We start from the raw sequence: 20825 nt of genomic DNA on the forward strand, positions 1-20825 counted from the left end.
TACCCCTATAATACTTCTCTAATAACTATGCAAAAATTACGATTCATAGTCATACATTTTTCAGTGTGATGCGATATGTAACCTACATAAAAAATTTCGATAGAAAAAAACGCTAGTTCTCTCTCATTATGTCAGCAACAATGGCACGCAGTTTGTAATGATTTTCGTCTTTCTAATCAAAGGTTCGTAAAACCTCAAGTTCCATCCAATTTTTAACTTGAATTCAATTTTAGTCAATTAAATGTGGCAAAAAATGGATCGTGATTGATTTAAATCAATAACGTGAACAAACACACAAACATACATTCGTCTTTATGCGTATAGATTTTGTAAAACTTAGAAAAATTTCATTAACAAACTCTACGATTTGAAAACGAGCAATAGCAACACGTTTCGAAATAAAGTATTTAAAGTCATACGAAGATGCGAATAGTCGAAATGGCTTCGCACGAATTTTGAAACTGGAAACGATGTATTTAATGTTTCTATTTAATGCTATTTTCATTTCATCGTAAAAAATCAGAATGTTTTATTAACAAACTCTAGGATTTGAAAGCGAGCAGTGGCAACAACTTTCGAAATAAAGCAGATTTTCATTTCCAGCTTGCGAGGCTGTTGCCAGTCGGAGAAACGAGTGCGAAAATTATCGTTTTTCCAAGTTTTTATTTAATATCTGTGATTTTATCTATTTTGTTTTAGAAAAAAGTGGACGTCGACCTTTTCCAGAACCCTAAAAAGAATTGTAGGAAGTTTGATGACGATAGCTATAGTGGTGACTGAGATAATCGCGAACAAACAAACACACAGACTTTCTTATTTACATATATAGATAGATTATGCTGGAGAGAGATTATCGTAACTTAAAACGGGAATGTTATTTCTGTTAAATAATTGAATATAGTGATGCAGTAGTGTTAAATATAAAGATGTAAAAGATGCACATAAAACGCTTGGAAGTAAAAATACTAAGCCAAACAAATGGCTTTTTGCAAGAAAAATAACATTATGTTGAAGCTCGAAATAAGGTTATATCTGTGAAAGTAACAATATTCGCTACACAATAGATGTATGTTTAAACTCTCTTCCGAAATTTTGTTATTCTGTGGGGAAAACATGTTTATGTAAAAGACATGATATAATGGGAAACGGATAAAAATTGTTTTCTCTACTTTATGGCTTAGATAAAATGGCCTAGACAGAAAGATGACTATATAACATGCCTGATAAGGTTAAGAAAAATTTAAAAACGTAATTATTTTATCTTAAGTTTATAGCAAAGTAATGTTGGATACATTAAAATTTCACTGAATAAAAATTCTGACAATACTCAAGATCAAAGTAGGTATCGGTAGAAAAGCGTAAACAATGAGACGGTTTATTCAGTTCAATTAAATTATAGCAAAGCACATGAGGGCTATCTGCCTGAAAAAAGGGATGCCTTCGTGGAGGACTTTTTAAGGGAAACTGGCTAGTATACGCGTCACTCATGGGGAAAAAACCGAAAAGTACATGCAGCCAGCCCGTTCGCGAGATAAGAAACACGACTGAATTGTTGTCTAAGGAATGTTAAACTATTAAAGAAATTTAGCACATAATACGAAAAAAATTTAATTACGTAAGTGATAACTCAGATCCAAAAATTATTGTAAAATCAAAATACTAAACATATAAAGGCTAAATTTAATTTACTTCAACATAAAGGAACTACGTTATCGAGATTAAACAAATTACTGTAAGAAAAAAAAGAGAACTATAAGAAAATAGTTTAGAGAAAGTCTAGAATACATCTAGGTTATGAACGGGAAACTTTTAGTCACCCTGATATAATAAACAAGGAATATTATTGAAGATTGAAAGCTAGAAAAAAATTTCGAAATATATATTGTCAAAATTAATGAATAATAAGGTAAAAATAACCCACAATTCACGGAATGGAAAAAGTACTAGCATTTGTAGTATTACCCTATCACGTAGCAGATTTATAACTAATAGAATAATTTTCCGAAATTCTTAAGTACCATTTGCAAAAGCCATATCCAAATGTACGGAGAATACGAGACAGTTCAAAATCTTCAGATTAAAGATGGCATCTCATTGCAAAACAAATTGTATAGTTCTATTTATTTTATTCATGATTCAAATTAAATCTTTGTAAAGATACTTTTTTAAATCCATAAAAATTTTCTATGGAAAGAAAGCTGATTGAAACTTTGTGCTGATTGAAACTTTGTGCTGATTGAAACTTTGTGCTGATTGAAACTTTGTGCTGATTGAAACTTTGATTCCTTTATGCACTAAACGTATTGCTACCGAAAATTTTTATGTTTTAAATTCCTAAGACTGATTAATCGTTGTTCAATATTCTAAGATACGATATCTTTCAGTGGCTGAAATTTCGTTATCAGTACTCAAATGCCCCTTTAAATGAAACAAAATTTCTCTCTTTTGTGGCATCCTTTCCACTTTTGGGAAATTAAATTTAACAAAAACTAAGTTTTCACATCTACGAACTCGAAACCTACAGATATAATTTACGAAGAAGTACGCCGGGTGTACAACTTGCACAAAAAAATGGGACACTTCTATATCTCCCGTTCTACTTTATCGATTGTCGAAACTTAACTAGCGTGTTCCATGTCTCGAAAACGCAATTTAGGATATATATCAGATTTATATATAGTGTCTAGTCGCGGGACCTATGTTCTGTTTCTTTATCGTGCCGTAAAAAATCATGGGCACCAATGCTGTGTTACTACTTCCTCTTAGGGAGGAACCTAATGCAGAAACAAACAGGTGAAACCGTAACTAACTAAATATCAAGTGAGAAACTAAACTCTTAAGAGTTAGCTAATTACCACACTTTTAATGATCGTGTAAATGAAGATAAGGTACAAATTTTTGCATTGTGTATTATGCATCCGGAACTGTGCTGTGAGAGGATCGAATAAACAAAATGTAAAATCAATATATATATAAGAAAAACATATAAAGATATAAAGAAAACATAAGTAATAGGTTTCCAGATTAAATACCAGTTTATTCAAATTCCTGAACAATTAAAATCAAATCTTATCCTAATCAAAGACTCAGATTTCTTATTTTAGTTACAGTTCAATTTTCTTATTTTAGACACAGGTGAATTCTTCAATTTATCATTTTCTTTTGTTACATTTAAATTCATGATTTGCAAATCTATTACATGACTCTTTTAATTTAACAGGTACCCGTTCTGTAATTTCTAAGAGGTTAAAGAAAACATATTATCTGCAATTCAACATCTGTTCTAAGGAAGATTACACAAACAAATTATATTATTACATCCTAATTTATATAAGCACCTTAAAGTTTGTCTCGGTAAATTAAGAAGGGGAAAAAGGGAGGCAATTTAGTCCTTTAGAATTAATTTAAGATTCAATTTAAAGTAAAGTTCCAATTCCCAAAAGTTCGAAGGAAAATTGATAACAAAGCAAAACTTATCTGTTATGTGGACGACTTGAAACGCACCCGGAAATGTCTCGGGCTGGCCTTGCATTCTGGGAGAAATCAGGGATAAATAGTCCTCCTTAAGCCCTGGGAGTAATACCTTCCGTAAGACGGACACTGGCGTCTAAGGAGTCTCACGCCTTCGGTATCATTGACCGCAACGTAGAAGAACACCGGCTCCATCACTTTTCAGCAACACATCCGCAAGCTCCGCATCGAAGAAAATATGCCACTGGAACAAGCACCCGAGCAGAATCTTCAAGCTCGCCGTCCGGATGTCGAGGACAGAATCTCACATTGACGCGGCGGAACTTGACCGATAATTTTAGGAATTCAATACTCGCTGGAGAAAAAATTTCTTATTTTAAGATACTTGAGAAAATCCTCATCATCCCCGGCCTTTTCTCGATAGCAAGTCGGCGGCCGGAATCACAACGGGAAAGGATAACTATTTTACTTTATTCATCACCAGAAGCTTAACAATCCTTCACCTTCGGAAGTCGGGCAAAAAGTCTCTTTAAATATTTCAGTAAAACTCGCCCATCTTCAATCTCGCCTCTTAGCCAAAACGCGGCCGGGGAGCATATTTGCCGCTCCCCACCGGAAAATACATCTCACGAGAAATTACATCTTTTCTATCGCTCAACCCAAGAGCAAGCTTGAAGTACAGTCTTAGTCAAAAATAAGTAAGTAAGTGATTTAAACTCGAATTTTCTTTGTCTCCTTCACAAACGCGGGCTCCTACAATGACTTCAATTATCGCCCCCTTAATTTGGACAAAATTCCCCTGGTTCAATTAATCTGGTAATTTTTGGTGAGAAATTAAGGGAGGTGTTTAAAAATCTATCTTGGCGCATTTTTTTCAATTTGCGCCATTCACTTAGTGAACTTCTTAATTTATAGCAACATATTTTCCTTTCATGCCGTCCAGTTGGTATAATGGTCAGGGAACCTAACTGCGATGCCGAAGGGCCTGGGTTCGAATCCGGAGAAGGCATGGTTGTAACTGTCCGTCCCTTCATAGGAAAGGCAATGGTGGTCCAGCTATTAGGTGCCTCCATAGTAAAGAGATTATCACATCCAGCCTTGTATAGATTGGGTTACATTTGTACTTGTTCACAATCTGCCATTGGAGAAAAAAAAATTCTTTTATTTTATTTTATTTATTTATTTTTTTTTTTTTTTAGTTTTACGAGAGAGGAAAAAATGCCTCCATTCATACTTTCAAATAATTATGACAAAGTACGTAAACCATATTTGGCATTAATTAATAGTTTGCAATTATTAGTAATTTTTTTTCGGATTTTGAACACTAATAGATTGAAATTATGTTATTAATGCCTACGATTATTAAAAAATATTAAATGTACTTGAATGCATGCATTCATAGCAAAATAGCGAATGACTGCTGAAAACAAATATCAGTGATCAAGTGTGCTCCTACAACAGTATTATTTCTAATACCTATTATTAAAAAATGAAATAGAAATTGTAGAAGACATCATAAAATGAATTTCATTTATTTTCGACTTTGCATTCTCAGCCTCCAAAATTCTTCTTCTTCTCTCTCTCTCTCTCTCTCTTTCTTTCGCAAATGAGAAAATTGATTAGCACACTTATGTCACTCCTACCACGTGACTCGTAAATTTAGTGAAACAAACAGCATCACAAATTGAAGCGAGAAGTATTGATTATTTCCTAAGTTGCAACATCCTGCTATCCCCAAGAACCACTTCTTAAGACCCTTTCGCTCTACCTCTTAATGCGGAAGAGTCCGTTAATAGGATTTCTTAATGCGGTGCGCACTTATTCGCCGAGGAAATTTTCACTCCCGAAAGTTTGAGACATTATTTTGTCATCATCATTTCCTCCTAAGATTTCTAACGACACTCGTTTCGAACGTCGGTCTATTTCTCGACTCCCTTTCCGCAAATAAACTTTTACAGGTTAAATTTAACTTAGTGTTTAATAATACCTTCCATTTAAACTACCAAAACGGTGAAAGGGTGTATTCTGAGTTAAAGGTTACATGTGGAACGGGTCGGCTATTTAACTAAAACCAAGATCATTGAAATTGAATATTTACATTAAGGAAGAATGAAATTTTCCTTATCATGTATAGATAAACATTTTTTGTGGAGTGGCGTTAAAGAATGTTTGGCATAGCATCTATTGTATTGAAGTTTATAAGATTAATATTAACCTCTTCGTCGTCCGTAACGCATCTAGCGAGTTTAAGTGAAACTTGTGCAGGGCGGACGTAACGTGCTTCAAGCGTTCTTCTACATTTTAAAACTTTAAAACGCTTTCTAAATGATTACTTGTTTGAGTTTTTATTTTTGTTTGTTCTAATATCTCCTAGAGGGAAGTACTAATGAGGCATTCTATTTCCAATTGAATTTCCCGCCGAGTTTTATGAATCTTCGTGCTATTTTACATAAGATACAAAACAGTGAGAGATGTTCAACGTGAACTCAGCAGAAAAAGAGAAAAAATGAGGTTGTGAATTGGAAAGACAAGAAGGATATACGTTTGAAGAGTACAGTCCATAATAACTCTATGATTGATGTTGAACACGGAAAAGAACTTTAAAAAAACCAACAATTGTAAAAGATTACAGCAACAAAATGGGAGGAGTGGACCGCCTGGATCAGATGTTACTAAATTAATCCTACTGTTAGAAATAAGCAAAGGTATTATTACTTTTCCATTATGCTTTATTTCCTTATAATTTTATTTAATATTCATTTCCATTCATCCGCTACGAAAGTTATGTATGTACAGAGAATACAACATTACACCCTGCGAAAATCAAAGGGCCGCTAGGGAGAAATTTTCGCGGACAGGAGGGGACTGCGAAAGGGTTAACAATATAACTTTTCAGGTAGATAGAAAAATGAACATTGCATTTTAGTAACATGTTAAGTCTCACCTACTGTGGCTTTCTACGGGTTCGTGAATTTAGAGTGATTGATGATAACACTTGATAAAAACATCAAAACATAATTTATTCCCCAGTATTACACATAAGAGTTTCATAGACACGTTTACAGCCGTAAAAAATCTACGATAAATACGCTCAAACAATCAACAGCACAGCCTTCACGCTATCAGGCTATAACAGTGAAGACAGCTTCACGGCATAGCGCTAAAGTACAGCTTCCAACTCGGTCGATCGCTCTCGAGCTGTTCTCTGAACTCAAAACACTACTACCGAAGTCTACATGCTACTTGAGATACTCCTCGTGCAGGCAAGGTATATATAGCTTTTGACCTGCCTTCGAGCACATTCTCAGGAAAACAGGTAAAAATTAGTTTTAGAATGTTCTCGTTCCGCCTATGGCATATGGCCAATTTGCATCCAAATGTCGCCAGACGAGCAATTTCGTATCAAATCTGGCAACCTTCACTTTCCTTGACACTCTCTGGCAACCTTAAACCCGCTTTGCAGGGAAGATATCTTAACCGTAGTTGGACATTTCGCAACACTATTTTAGAAGCATAAATTGACTTGAGATTCAAGCTAATGCTAAGCGATTTATAGCTTAACTTGAAACTCAAGCAGAAGCTAAGCGACTTTTGGCTACATTCAGTACGAAGAGATAGAAATGTAGGAATGGTTTATATGACTCATCATCTGAGTTCTGGGTCTTGTAGATCATATGCATACGTTATTCATATGCACATATTTACTACTACTCCCAAAATAACAATTATATTTCACTTATTTACAGAAACTATAATTTTAATTGAAAAACATTTTAACTGTTTTAATTATATCTGGTGTTTTATGTTCTTTTATTTTTTCTTCAATTTTTAACGAATTTTTATTATTAACGAATTTTTTAGAGTTTTTATGAATTTTTGCCTTACGACGAAGGGAGAACTGAATTAATTTAATGAGAAATATATTTCTAATGAAATTCAAAGAACTACGTTTTAAATGAAATGCAGCAAAAAATGTGTATAATTTAACAGGCCGTACTAGGGCGTCATGTGGATGCCACATCAGATTATTTTATGTACTTCTTCTTACAGTATCAGAAGTTATGGGACACCATGCATTCTGTTTAGTATTATAACAGTAATTAAAGCATATGCCGCAATACGTTAAAATCCCCTTCACTACCATAACACTAGTTGGAGCACATGCCAAGTTACACTAAAATTTATTTCCGACAACATTTTAACCTTGAATGGCGATACAGCATTGGGATTTCGTTCATAAGTTAAACTATAAAAGTAGCAGTACTTTGTTCATCACTTTTTTTGTTGCTTTATATCGGTTTATATAAGACGCCTAAAAGTATATACATAAAAGCTTGGGAATGTAACTTATGTGTCGAATTGTACGTTTTTGTTCCACACTGTTGGTTTTATCGATCGTAGCTTTAACGTACCATGATAGTTATTGAGAAGTGATCTCAAAATTTCAATTTAGGAGGATCTTACATTCCTCGCAAACCCAAAACTGCCGGAAGCATCAAAAGGAAAGCAAGCGAATGTTCTTTCCCCGCGTTTGCAAATTCTTTAAAACTTCAGTTGGAATTTTACGCTTCCTCGAATTTTACAGGTCTGCGATTCCTAAAGAGTCAACGTTGCAGTCTGGAATTATGGAACTACCTGCTCTTTAATACTTGCTGCTGACTCACGGCTCATAAATCGAATAATTAACGGACCATGTGGAGGGTTTGCATTAAATGGGTGACCGTGATGTGATTACTCACAAATATGAATCTCCATGCATAATATTTTAAAAGCAGAGTGTTGGTGGAATCTTTCATGCCGATTCATTAAGAATTCTTTAATGACTCCCTTTAGAATGCTGATAATTTACACGACTCAATTAGACTGAATAAAATATGCATAAATTATATTCTTCTGATTTTACATTTATTGAAGACTATAATTAAATTTACATTTATAATTTGCATTTATTGAAGACTATAAATTAGACTATAAATACTCTTTAGAGTGAATAGATTGAAAATGAGTATTATAATAATACTAGCTTTACCCGCGGCTTCGTTCGCGTTGATGTCCTTAATAAGTTTCAACTCCGCGTGAATTTTAAAAATACACTCCGCGTAAAATTTCAAAATAAAGAATATTGGATCGCCTTAAAATTATAAAACAATATTTTTATCGCACACAGTAAAATGTAAAAAATATAAAAGTACGTATAAATCCGTCAACTTTGACTTTTTCGCCAACCCAAAGGTCGACCGGATACCAGCTCCGCCTCCCTCCGTCGCTTTAGAATCGCAGCCTGTCAACAAAGAGTTAACAATGGGAAGCGGAGTATTGTTTCATCTGGATATAATTAAGAGACAAAAACAGTTACAACACTATTGTTCCTATCATTCAGAGAGCGACACAATATTCTAAATTACGAGAAATTTGGATAATTAGATCAAAACCAATTTTTGGACCCACATGGGAAGATCTAAGAAAAAAAAAACCCTAATGTCGCTATTAAGTCGCATTCAAATTAGCGTTTTTAGAGTTTCTAATTAATATCTCTGCTGATTAAAGTCGTACGAAAATGAAAATGGTATCGATGGATTCCGACGAATTTTTGGAATCAGGGGATATGTGTCTCCAAATTCAGCTAACCGCCGTTCCATAGATATTTGTGAAAATATAAATTGGCGCATAGCCAAATCCCTTTAATAGGGGAAAACCCATCAAAGTAAGTGAAAAATGTAGGGGGAAAGCAATTTTTAATTAATATCTCGGCTAATTAAAGTCGTCCGAAGACATTTTATAGCCTATAAACGTTTCTAATATATCAAAAATAATTTTTGAAAATTTCATGATGATAGGTTAAGTAATTAAGGCGTGAAAGCGTAACAGACAAACAAACACACAAAAAAAACTCACATTTGCATTTATAATATTAGAAGCCTATTTTCACTCATTCGTAGATTCAATACTTGCTGGTGTTGCTGACTAATGCTCAATTGTCTGACCTATAGTCAGCCCAAGCAAACGAAATTCCTCGTGGCAAATTTCGAATTTTTTTACTATCCATTTCATATTTTTTAAAACTTTAAGGCATTTTTGATTAAAAAACTTAACGATTTCAAACTGAGCTCTGGTAACACTGCACGGAATAAAGCATCTTTGTTTCCAGAGTGCGAGACTGTCAATCAGATATTCTAAAGACATGATGTTTTTAAATATCTTTAGCCCAAATGCTGTCGAAACGTGTATATGTGTGTGTGTAAATAAAGAAAACGTCCGTTTGCGCGCGTAATATTGGTATATGTATTGGTGTGTTTAATTATGGCAAAGCACACTAGGGCTATCTGCCTAAGGGGAGAAATGCCTTCGTGGAGGACTTTCTAAACTCGAATACTGGCTCGTATACACGTTACACATGGGGAAAACCACGAAAACACCCATGCAGCCAGCCCGTTCGCGGGATTTGAATTGCCGTTCGGCCGCTGGTGGGCCCATTGCGCGCGTAATAAGTTTTAATTTTTAGTTTTTATTGTTACATTTATAACTTATTTTTCGACATAATAACATTGAAATAAACCAAATCAGCGGTTGATTCTCGAAATTAGTTAACTGTTTTTCTTTTTACCGTTATATTTGATACAATTCTTCTGCTTTTTCGATTTTCGTAACAACATTAATAACAAAATTTACTCGAGAATACCAGTTGCAAATTTAGCATATCTCTAAAACACCTCAAAAAGTCCCAAACGTTTGTCTTATTATGGCAAAAACAGTTTTATCCGAATTTGAAACGGAAACGATACGCTTTAGGAAACGGAAATATTAGTAATGGGTATTAGTTTTCAAATGTAATGAAAATAATTTTGAGCGTGATATAAAACTCTAAATAATTTACGAGTACTTTTCCCTTTTCATAAGCGGAAATTTGTTATACTATTTCTGGAATTTACAATTAATATTTATGCTTATATCACGTTTTCTTTATAATTCGTTACAGATCCTCCTGGAACTCCCGTCTTACGTGTTGCTTCCGTAGCTGCTACCTCTGTGAAATTAGAATGGACGACACCAGACTCAACTCCAATACAAGGTAAGATACTATGCAGGAAATTGTACACCATTTAATGGTACATATAAAGCTAATGTCTATGAATCGATTGCTATATGCAATTTCATATAAGCCTATGCTCATTTTAAGGTACTATTTCTCCCTCCTTCCAGCATGCCTTAGTGGTGTAACGGTTAACACACTCGGAGCGTATTCGAGAGATCCAGGTTCGAGTCCCGGCAGGGGCATTGCATATGTTTCACGTCTTTCAGAAGAAAAAATAATCTAACATCTCTAAAGTGCCGCCCGAACTAAATGATGGTGGATGATAATTCTTCACCACCAGGAATTGGCGATTGTGTCCTTTTATCCCTAGTAACCCTTTTAAAGGGGGAGTATATGAGGTATTTCTCCCCCTTGTCCCAGCATACCTTCGTAGTGTGTCGGTTAGCACACTCGGCTCGTATTCAACAGGTCCAGGTTCGAGTCCCGAATAGGGCATTGCTCATTTTTCGTGCCTCCTGCTTAAAAATAACGTAATGAATCTACAAAATAAACTGTATATTGAACCTTTCTTGGTAAACTTACAACTTTATGATCTGTTCTTACTCTCCTTTTTCCATCTCATATCTCTATTCTGTAATTCTTCATTCTTATGACATTCCAAATTGAAATTAATTTAATAAAGTGGTGGACAATAAGAATTTTTTTAAGGTTATAAGGTATTTCTCCCGTCTTCTTAGCATGCCTTTGAGATGTAATGGTCAGCACGCTCGGCGCGTATTCGAGAAGACCGAGGTTTGAGTCCCGACGTGAGCATCGCGCATTTTTTATCTCTCCTGCTTTTAGAAGAAAGCCTAATATCTCTACAATGGCGCCCCAAGCGAAAAGGTTGTGAATGATTATTCTCCACCACGAGGATTTGGCGAATGGGTCTTCTAATCCCCAGTCGCACTTTAAAAGGGGGAGTATATAAGGTATTTCTCCCGTCTTCTTAGCATGTCTTCGTGGTGAGCACCTCCAGGTCAGCACGCTCGGCGTGTATTCAAGAGGTCTGAGGTTTAAGTCCCGGTGAGGGCATTGCACATTTTTCATCTCTTCTGCTTTTATAGATTTATACTGACTAAGGTACTACTGAAACGCGGTTCATAAGTCTAGCAAATATATTTCGTAGTATATAGTATGTATATTTAATTCTAATTGAAAGAGATATATGCCAACGTAACAAAAATTTCAAACAATTCAAAAGCAAGAAACAGTAATTGCCGAAATCTACATCACACTAAGGTATTTCTTTTTCCTAGTTTCAATTAAAGAATTTTTAGCTAACACCTTAAAGTATTTCTTATAAAATACAGTACTTTCTCAAGTAAAATGTTCCCGAATATCATACTGGAATAAAAAAAAAGTAAAGGAAATTTTTTATCGACAAAGTTTTTTTATAGTGAAATGAGAAACTCATTAACGAAGAAATTTATTGTTGAAATGAAATATGAAATTCTAAATGCATACGAACTTCAGCTCCATTATACGAATAAATATGTAACCGATAGGAAATATACCGCATACGCTTTTCAGTAAAAGATTTTGAGATAACCGGAAAATGTTTTCTGCGAAAGAAGATTTATTCTGTCAAAATAAATAAATATCATTAACGGGATTTTATTTGATACTAGCGTCAACTATGAATTTTCAAATTTATCTGTCGCTTCAATTACTCACTCATTCTCAATTTACTCCAGTTAATATTTTGCATCTTTTATAAAGCACGTTTAATTTACCTACGGAGCTGAAGTTGAAAGAATGTACACATTACGAAAACATTATTTATTTTGTAATTATATGCGTTAATTTGTAACTAGATGCAAGTTAGTCTTTTCTCCACGTTTTAATTTATTTCCTACAATTTTCTTTTATGTTTTCTAAATTAAGAGTAACGTATTAAGAAAAATTAAAAGTAATTATATTCAATATAAACTAAAGCATCTCTTTGCATACTTTCAAGAAAGCATTTTGTGTAAATTTATATCCCAAATATCACGTACTTAAAGAGATTCCGAAATTTATTTATTAATAAAATAAATTTTCTTTTTATTCTGAAATGCAAGTACATATTTCATCATTACATGAATGTTAAATTATTCTAATCATATATCATATTAATAAAAAAGAAAATTCAGAAATATCGTCTCATGGGAAAATGTTTTCACGTATATATAAAGTAATATGAATATTAACATTACTACATATTCTCAATAAAAAAGTGTAAATGTAAAAGTGAGTTTAAATCCCTTTATTATTTTGTTTCGTACATTCAAACCTTCCGGTTTACTCATTAAAAAGAAAATTAGCATACAATAAAATGCTAGGGATATTTACGGGATTTACATAAGCAGTACATTTTGCTTATGTTTTTCTATGCTGTAAAACTTTTATTTTCTGCCGTAGAATTTCAAACATCCGTATTATGTTGGACCGCAATACATTCGAATATTAAAATAAAATAAAATAACTGGGTTATTTTTTTAAACAGAATTTGTATATTGCTGAAATTTATGTAAATATTTGTTTCCTTTTGTTTGGATTTTGTTCTATACTTATTTTAATATATATCTTATTATTTTGCATTTATTTTGTGTTTATTTTTATTTATTTACTTACGACATTTAATGATGATGATATGATTTTATGTACATTTACCATACGCTTTATGTAATTCGTAATTTATGATAATTTATTTGCATTTGCAAGTATTTCCTTCGTTATTGTTTAATGGAGCATTTAGTATAAGGTATTTTCTCCGCCCTTCAGCATGTCTTCGTGCTGTAATGACAGCACACTCGGAATGTGTTCGAGAAGTCCATGTACGAGTCCTGGCAAGGGTATGGCTGGCTCATTTTTCACGTCTTCTGCTTCGAAAAATTCTAAAAAAACTCTATATGTGTTGCTAGAGCTAAAAGGTGGCGGACAATAATTCGTCACCACCAGGATTTTACAACTCGGTCCCCTATCCCCCAGTCGCCCTTTAAAAGGGGGTATATAATGTATTTTCTACCTCCTTCCAACCTCCTTTTTTGGTTAAACGGTTGCGCACTCAGCGCGTTTGAGAGCGCAGGCGGGAGTCCTGGCGAGAGCACTGCTCATTTTTCATGTCTTCTGCTTCGAAAAGTTCTAAAATACACTACATTGTAAGGTTTATCCTAAGTATTTAACAGTTATGTTTAGTTAAAGCTAGTTTCCTGTTCCCTTCTAATTTCAGCTTATAATTAACTGCCAGAGTGTGTTTTTAGAATCGCGGTTAATGCAAATGAGTAAGAGCGGTATTTAAGTCGAAGTTCCACTGACTTCGTTAGACAGCCAGAGATTCTGACTAGCGTGCGTTTGCCTTTTGGCTACACGCTTTCTGAGATATTATTACGCTTGGCCCTATTTCAGGCCCTTGATAGCTTCACCGTTTAGTTAACATTTAGGGTCAACTCCTTTAGAATTTTAATAGCTTCGACTATGTAATTGTAGTTAAACATTAGTTAAGTTTGATTTCTAAGTACTCTTGAGTTCAAGCCCAAGTGGAGGCTTTTCTGTACGATCTAAGGCAAAAAAGCCGTCTGTAAATTCTTGTTTTGAGAAATAAGGGTAATTAACCCTTCTTGAGTTTACGTTTCTATGTCCTGAGCTAAAGTGGTTATTCGCTTACCAGTTCACGAGGTTTTACACATCGCCCTATATAACACATAGGTAACGAACTAAAAGGTGGTGGACAATAATTCGTCACCACCAGGATTTGGCAAATGGGTCCCCTAATACCCAATCGCCCTTTAAAAGGGGGTTATATTAGGTATTTTCTTCGTCCTGCCAGCATGCCTTTGTGGTGAAACGGTAGCACAATTAGCGAGTAGTGCGTATTCGAAAGGCCAGGTTCGAGTCCTGGAGAGGGCATTGCTTATTTTTCACGTCTCCTGCTTCAGTAAAAATCCTAATTTCTCTTAAAGTACACAGCTCTTAGAATTGTAAAAAAAAAAAAAAAAAAAAAAAAAAAAAAAAAAAAAAACTTAACAAGAGCGAGGAATATGGACTGAAAACCACTAGCAGGCCTTGGCGACACAGATTGTCACAAGAATTTGTTAATTTTCCATCAGTTTGACGACAGCTGGGAAGTTTCTAGCGAGAACATTTTGATTTTCGAGAACTGATATTTCTAGAAAATTGTTTCTGGGAAAATAGCTTCCTTCATCTCTTTATGCTTTAGATAGAAGCTATAGGATTTGATTTAATTAAAAGTTATTGTTACATAAATGTGAATGAAGTTTGAATACTCAGTGTTGTTAAATATTCAATGATGTTAAGTACTCAATGAACATTACTCCGTAATATGTTATTTTTTGTGTATTATACAGTAGAAACGTCAGTAAAAAATTAAAATCGCCCTAATAGTTTAACCGCAAGTTTGATTTTACTCGGCCTATAAAGAACACGCGATTCGGGAAGTTATAATTCTGTACAATGCAATATCCATTATTATTTGATTTTTATATCAATCTTATATCAGCAATTTGAGCTACAAAGCCATTTGTCATATAAGTTATGTACATATTTCTCATTTCTTTGAAGTTACAGCCCTCTTTACCTTCCTCAGTTTTTTTTCATCGTCTCTAACGCCTTTGAACGACCTCTTATGTGCCGCCTAGTCGGTATGGTGGTCAGGGAAGCTGACTGCAATGCCGAAGGGCCTGGGTTCGAATCCCGGAGAAGGCATGGTTGTAACTATCCGTCTATCATAGGAAAGGCGATGGTAGCCCACCTATAAGTTGCCTCCATAATTATAAAGAGATCCCCACATCCGGCCCTGTATAGATCCGGACTGGGTCACATTTGTAATTGTTCACAATCTGACATTGGGAAACAAAATATCCATTATTATAGTTTTTTGGGATGAGAAACTCAAATTAATATTTCCCCTTGCTTTTACTAATTATCATCCAAAAATCGAGAGGGGAAAATTATACGAATAATTTAATTGCCAAAGAAAGCAGTTACAGTGAGAACATAAGAAAAATGTAGTCATGGATGAATTACTGGTAACTATAACAATATTGAAAGAAATCTGTCTGTAAAAAGAATACATATTAATATTAACATTAGAATAACTAGCATCTGCATCTCGACTTATTTATAACTTGACTGCTTTGGTTCATTTTATTATGGCAAAGCATTCGAGGGCTATTTGGCAAAGCATTCGAGCAACATGGCAAAGCATTCGAGGGAAGGGATATCTTCGTGGAGGACTTTCTATGGGAAACTGATTAGTGTACGAGTTACATATGGAAAAAAACCACGAAAACGCTCATGCAAATAGCCCGTTTGCCGAGATACGAAACGCGGACCGACTTATCAGGTGCTGAGTGACTTTACCGCTCGGCCGCTGGCGACCGCTCACTAGCTAACCTGTAGCTTGAATCTTATCCATACTATTATTGCCTAAAACGTATTTTCAAATTCACATGTCTTCTTTGAATTTGACTTCGGGAAGCCAGTGCACAAAATATGTTAAGAATAAATTTTTGGTCAGAAATGAACACTTAGAGTGCCCCGGCTTAAGACACCCGGGTGCCTGGGCTGATGTCCTACCCCGTATGGAACAATTATGCTACTGCGAATGATGCCAAAAAATAACTAGATAAAATCTCGAACTTAGATATAAATTAAAAATTAAGTTAAAAAGGTTTAAGTAAGATTTAGTAAACAAAAATAATTAATTAAAAGAAGTCTAATATAGGGAAGTTTTCTGATAACTTCCGGTCAGGAAAGCCCGTCGAACTTGTTCACAAAAAGTAATGATTACTGAAATTTAGAGTTCAGAGAAGCATGAAATTATTCATTAGTAGCATATCCCATGAGCTTCTGCACGCTTTGAAGTACGGATCGTAACTGCTCTGCAATGTTAGCGATCTGTATGAAACCAAAGATCTTCAGAATAATCTTGCCGAGTTCTTGTATGTTCGGGTTATGGAACCACGTTAAAAGTCCTTGTATGATGTTAGTCACTGGAGCTGATTTGTTCTTGACTTTATCACTTTAACGAATGCTGCTAGGCATTTGGGTTGGGGGACTGCCAGTCCTAGGCAGTTCTGGAAAGTTCGTCGTCGATACTTCGGGAGCAGGTTTCCGCTGTGGTCTCGGTTAATTTTTTTTTCAAATCTTGCCTTACAGGTCTCACACCCACGATAGCTGCTCGAGTGCTCCCCACTGCAGAAAATACAGCGATGTTTTTCATCATGTTTTTTGCCGCATATGTTATTTCGATGTGATTCTCCACATTTTCACACACCGCTCGGGGTTGTTACACAGATGCTGAGTGTGACCGTAGGCCTGGCAACGAAAACATTGCGCAGGCCTTTTTCTTGGTTTGTATTCTTCAACACGCATGTTAAAACTGAACAGGTGCTTGTATACACCTTACACATAGGGAAAACCACTAAAAAGATCTAAAAAGATCATGTGGTCAGCGGGTTCGCGAGATTCGAACCTCGGAACTAACTACCAGTATTCAGTGACTTTACCCCTCGGCCGCTGGTTCGACAAGGAAATATCTCATGACCAAGTAAATGTGATCATACCACCCAGCACTTTAAATTGATTTGTTGGACCTTCTGTGAAAAACAATGAGAATTCTTGTCCTTATCAAGAGTTGATGTTGTCGTATTAAAAAAATACATTGTCTGTTGTATAAAACAGTTTCCATCGCTGATGACAAATATAATTAATTTATAATAACAAACTAATTAATTCAGTAACAAATATAATTGTTTCAATGATAAATATACTTAATTCAATAACAAATATAGTTAATTCAATAACAAATAAAGTAGTATTCAGTAATAAGTATAACAAATATAATTAGTATAACAAATATAATTAATTAATTCATTCTTATTCTTTATGAAGTAATTTAATAGTAATCGAGAAAAACCATACCGCCTGTGTTTTTTCGTTGTTGATAAAAAATTTATCACATTAAATCTTTATGAAGTAGTTTATTAATAATCGATAAAAACCATACCTGCCCCTTTGAATATAGTACTTTAGAGACACGTCCTTCCTTTTGATGCTTTCTTCCTCAGCAACGATTAGCAGTAGAGATAAGGCAGCAAATTCTTACAAGCTGAAAATGTTGAAATATGCCATCAAACGCCGCTTTTCTAAAACCTCTAGAGGCATATGATAGTTAATCGTAAACCGTGGGCCTAAACTTCGGCAACTGCACCTCTCCCCCTACATTGAAGTTTCGCGCCTCTATTTTCGTTGACCATATTTACGAGAAGAGATGAAGCCTCATTCGTGCTATTACAAGATTTTATCACAATCCCCTAAAATATCTGGTACCTCTATTCTGTTAGAGGTCACGCGATCCCACTTTAACGAGTATGGTGGTTTATCTGCTCGGACTTTCTTTTCATCCGATATCAGGCTTCGCAAACTAAGTTACGTGGAATATTTCTTCTTCGCATGCTTTGACACCAAATCGATAGAAGTTTCAGTGTTGTTAAATAGTATAAAAAAAAGATAAAAAATGAGTTCAAATCCGGATCTTTGCAAATTGAAGTGGAAAAAAATGGAACTATACATATTTCATACCTAGCCCGTTGCTCATGTCGCAGAATATGAGCAAAGTGCAATGAAAGTTATTGGTTTTGTCGTTCCGATATAATACGGCAATTCTTTACCCATAGAAATGTGTTTTGAAATGATTGCGGTGTACGCTGCTGGAGAATGCTTTCATTTTTTTTGTCATATTCCACGTGTGATATTTTGCAAACGTTATATTTAGACCTCTAAAATTTTTCAGAATTAGACCCAAAAGTGATATTACGTCAACAGCTAATGGATAGATTCTTTGAGTATACTTACATTTCTTACTTTGGTGAAATTTTATTTCATATCTTTGTTTAAAAAAAAGGCTACATTTCGCTGACTGTCAATAGAATAATAATCCGATTACTCAGTTTGCCGAAGAATAAAATTTGAGTTTTTATATGTGATTTTTTATTAATGTACGGTAAATATTTATGAGCCGCCCAACCGGTACGGTGGTTAGCGTCGCTAACTGCCGTGCCGAAAAGCCCGAGTTCTGAACCTGGTTGAGAGCTTGGATGTTTGTAAATGCATAGTGTCCGCGCTGCATGGGGGTACTCTAAATTGGACGAACCGAAAGTCCTCTCGAAAGGTTGGTGGTAAGCGAAGAGGGGTGGGATAACGTCGGACCCCTACTCCCCCAGGGATGCTCTCCATTTAAACTGAGGGCGGAACTGAGCTAAATGGCACTGTCACCTGTAAGGTGCTAAGGCTACGGACAAACGAAAGACGTAATCTTGAACCCCTTTCCACGAAGAATTTCGTTAATGCTGACTATACGTCAGAAGAGTGAGCATCAGCCAACAACAACAACAGCATATATTTATGATAATTCTTTTGGACAGTTTGTCACTACAGAGGTTAGTTTTCAACGAAACAATATAAATAATATAGAAAAATATGTATGGCAAATTTTAACACTCTATCGGGAACTCTAACCCTGAACAAAGCCTCTGTTGTGACGTCTAAATATGAATCCTTTCAGTTATTAAAAGATTCCCAATTCATGTTATGTGTTGCCATTCATTTTTATGTTTCCATTAAAATGGCTAGTAAAAAATTGTTTTCTTTTCATTATTAAAATTTTTATGTTGTTTTTATTTGTTTAATATCACTTATGCCATATAAAATTAAATTCAAGAAGAAAATCACAAAATATTTAAAAAATGCATACCTTTAGAATTCCCAATGAAGTATTAGAGACTCCCAGACATAATTTTATATTCGTCATATATTATTTCTTTAAAATTAGCCGCGCAAAATAGTCATCATTAAAAAAAGAAAAATCATACCACTATTTTAAATGAGTCCAGCTAATTTCGTAAAAATAACACATGGACTAAAACGCAAAAAACCTCGAATATCGAAGTTCAGACTTGATGCGTGAAGGTGCAGTTGCCTCTCACTCCATATTTTTTGACTTCACTGATTTTTTGCGTTTTAATCTATGTCTTATATGCTTGATCAGATAGCCTGGCACAGTAAAAGTAGGCGACCAGTGTAACTCTGATTCAAAATCCGGTTACGACCGCGTATGGGGGGTGGTGCTGATAACGATCACGTGTTTCTGAGATTCCTTTGCCAATGCTTTATTTTTCTTCTTTTTCCCCTTTCTAGTAATTTCGTTCTCCTGATGAAGATGGACCTTTAGCTGCCCTCGAAATCGATTGTTTTAATATATGTACGCTAATTACGAGGTTGTTATTGCGATTTTGAAGATAACAACAGTTGAAATTCAAAATTCAGGTTTCCAGGTGCACATGTTCATATAGAGGACTACGCTATTTAAAATTGGGTGACTCTCAATGCGAGGAACATACGCATACAGGCCGATTCTTCATTAGTTGATTTCTTTAAAAATAATACAGGACGATAATATTTGGTGGCAACAATTTGAAAAATCATATGCAGTTTACCATTAACCAAAGCAAAATCTCATTTTGGAATTAATAACCGAGACATGTTCTAAGAGACTTGGAAATGAAATTTTCAAAATATAATTAGTTTTTACTGAATGCTCACGGATAATATACCGTAGGTGAAAAAGAAGAAAGTTGTAACAGTTCTTCTATGAACACAAAGGCTGTATAGCTCTAAAAGTATTAATTAACGGAGCACAGGAACAGGTGTAAGGAAAATATACATCTAAAGAGAACATACACCAAAACAGAACACTTAACATTCAAAATTAACGTTCGCGTCACGGAACAGAATATTGGAGAACGTATCATCATTAGAGCTTGAGGTCGACTGACTTTAAGTTGCTCTCATTACTACTAATTACATTCGTTAAGGTTTTTTGATTTGATTTATTTGATTACGGCAAAGCCTCAACGGATATCTGCCTAAGGGGAAAGATGCCTTCGTAGAGGACTTTCTAAGGTCAACTGACTTGTATACACATTACGCGTGCGGAAAACTACGAAAAACCCCTTGCAGCCAGCCCGTTCATGGGATTCGAACCATGGACCGAACTACCAGGGTTCAATTACTTTAACGCTCGGCCTCTGGTGGGCAGCGTTCGATAAAACAGTTCGGTTACATGCGAATAGTTCTGTTACAAGATTATACAAAAACTTCAAGTTTGTTTCTTTAAATTCCAGCCTGATATCAGAAATGCGATATAAGCCGGTTCTTTGAAATTCGAAAAGTGTGCTCCTGAGAAGTTTATAAATTGCATTTCTGAAGGTCATGTTTC

The 20825-nt window shown here is 34.9% G+C and overlaps 1 protein-coding gene across 7 annotated transcripts in view; it reads left to right on the plus strand.

The window, feature by feature from the left end:
* LOC118184793 (cell adhesion molecule Dscam1-like) overlaps positions 1-20825 on the plus strand; it is a 1226874-nt gene that overhangs the window by 916120 nt on the left and 289929 nt on the right. For all 7 annotated transcript variants that reach the window (XM_085823248.1, XM_085823249.1, XM_085823251.1 and 4 more), the window contains one exon: positions 10448-10540. In XM_085823248.1, coding sequence (XP_085679374.1) covers positions 10448-10540 — 93 coding nt within the window. The remainder of the gene's footprint in view (positions 1-10447; positions 10541-20825) is intronic.

The sequence above is a fragment of the Stegodyphus dumicola genome, chromosome 9 (assembly GCF_044657685.1).
Source record: "Stegodyphus dumicola isolate Sdum_Otavi_A_Nest chromosome 9, ASM4465768v1".
In the NCBI taxonomy this organism is placed as follows: domain Eukaryota; kingdom Metazoa; phylum Arthropoda; class Arachnida; order Araneae; family Eresidae; genus Stegodyphus; species Stegodyphus dumicola.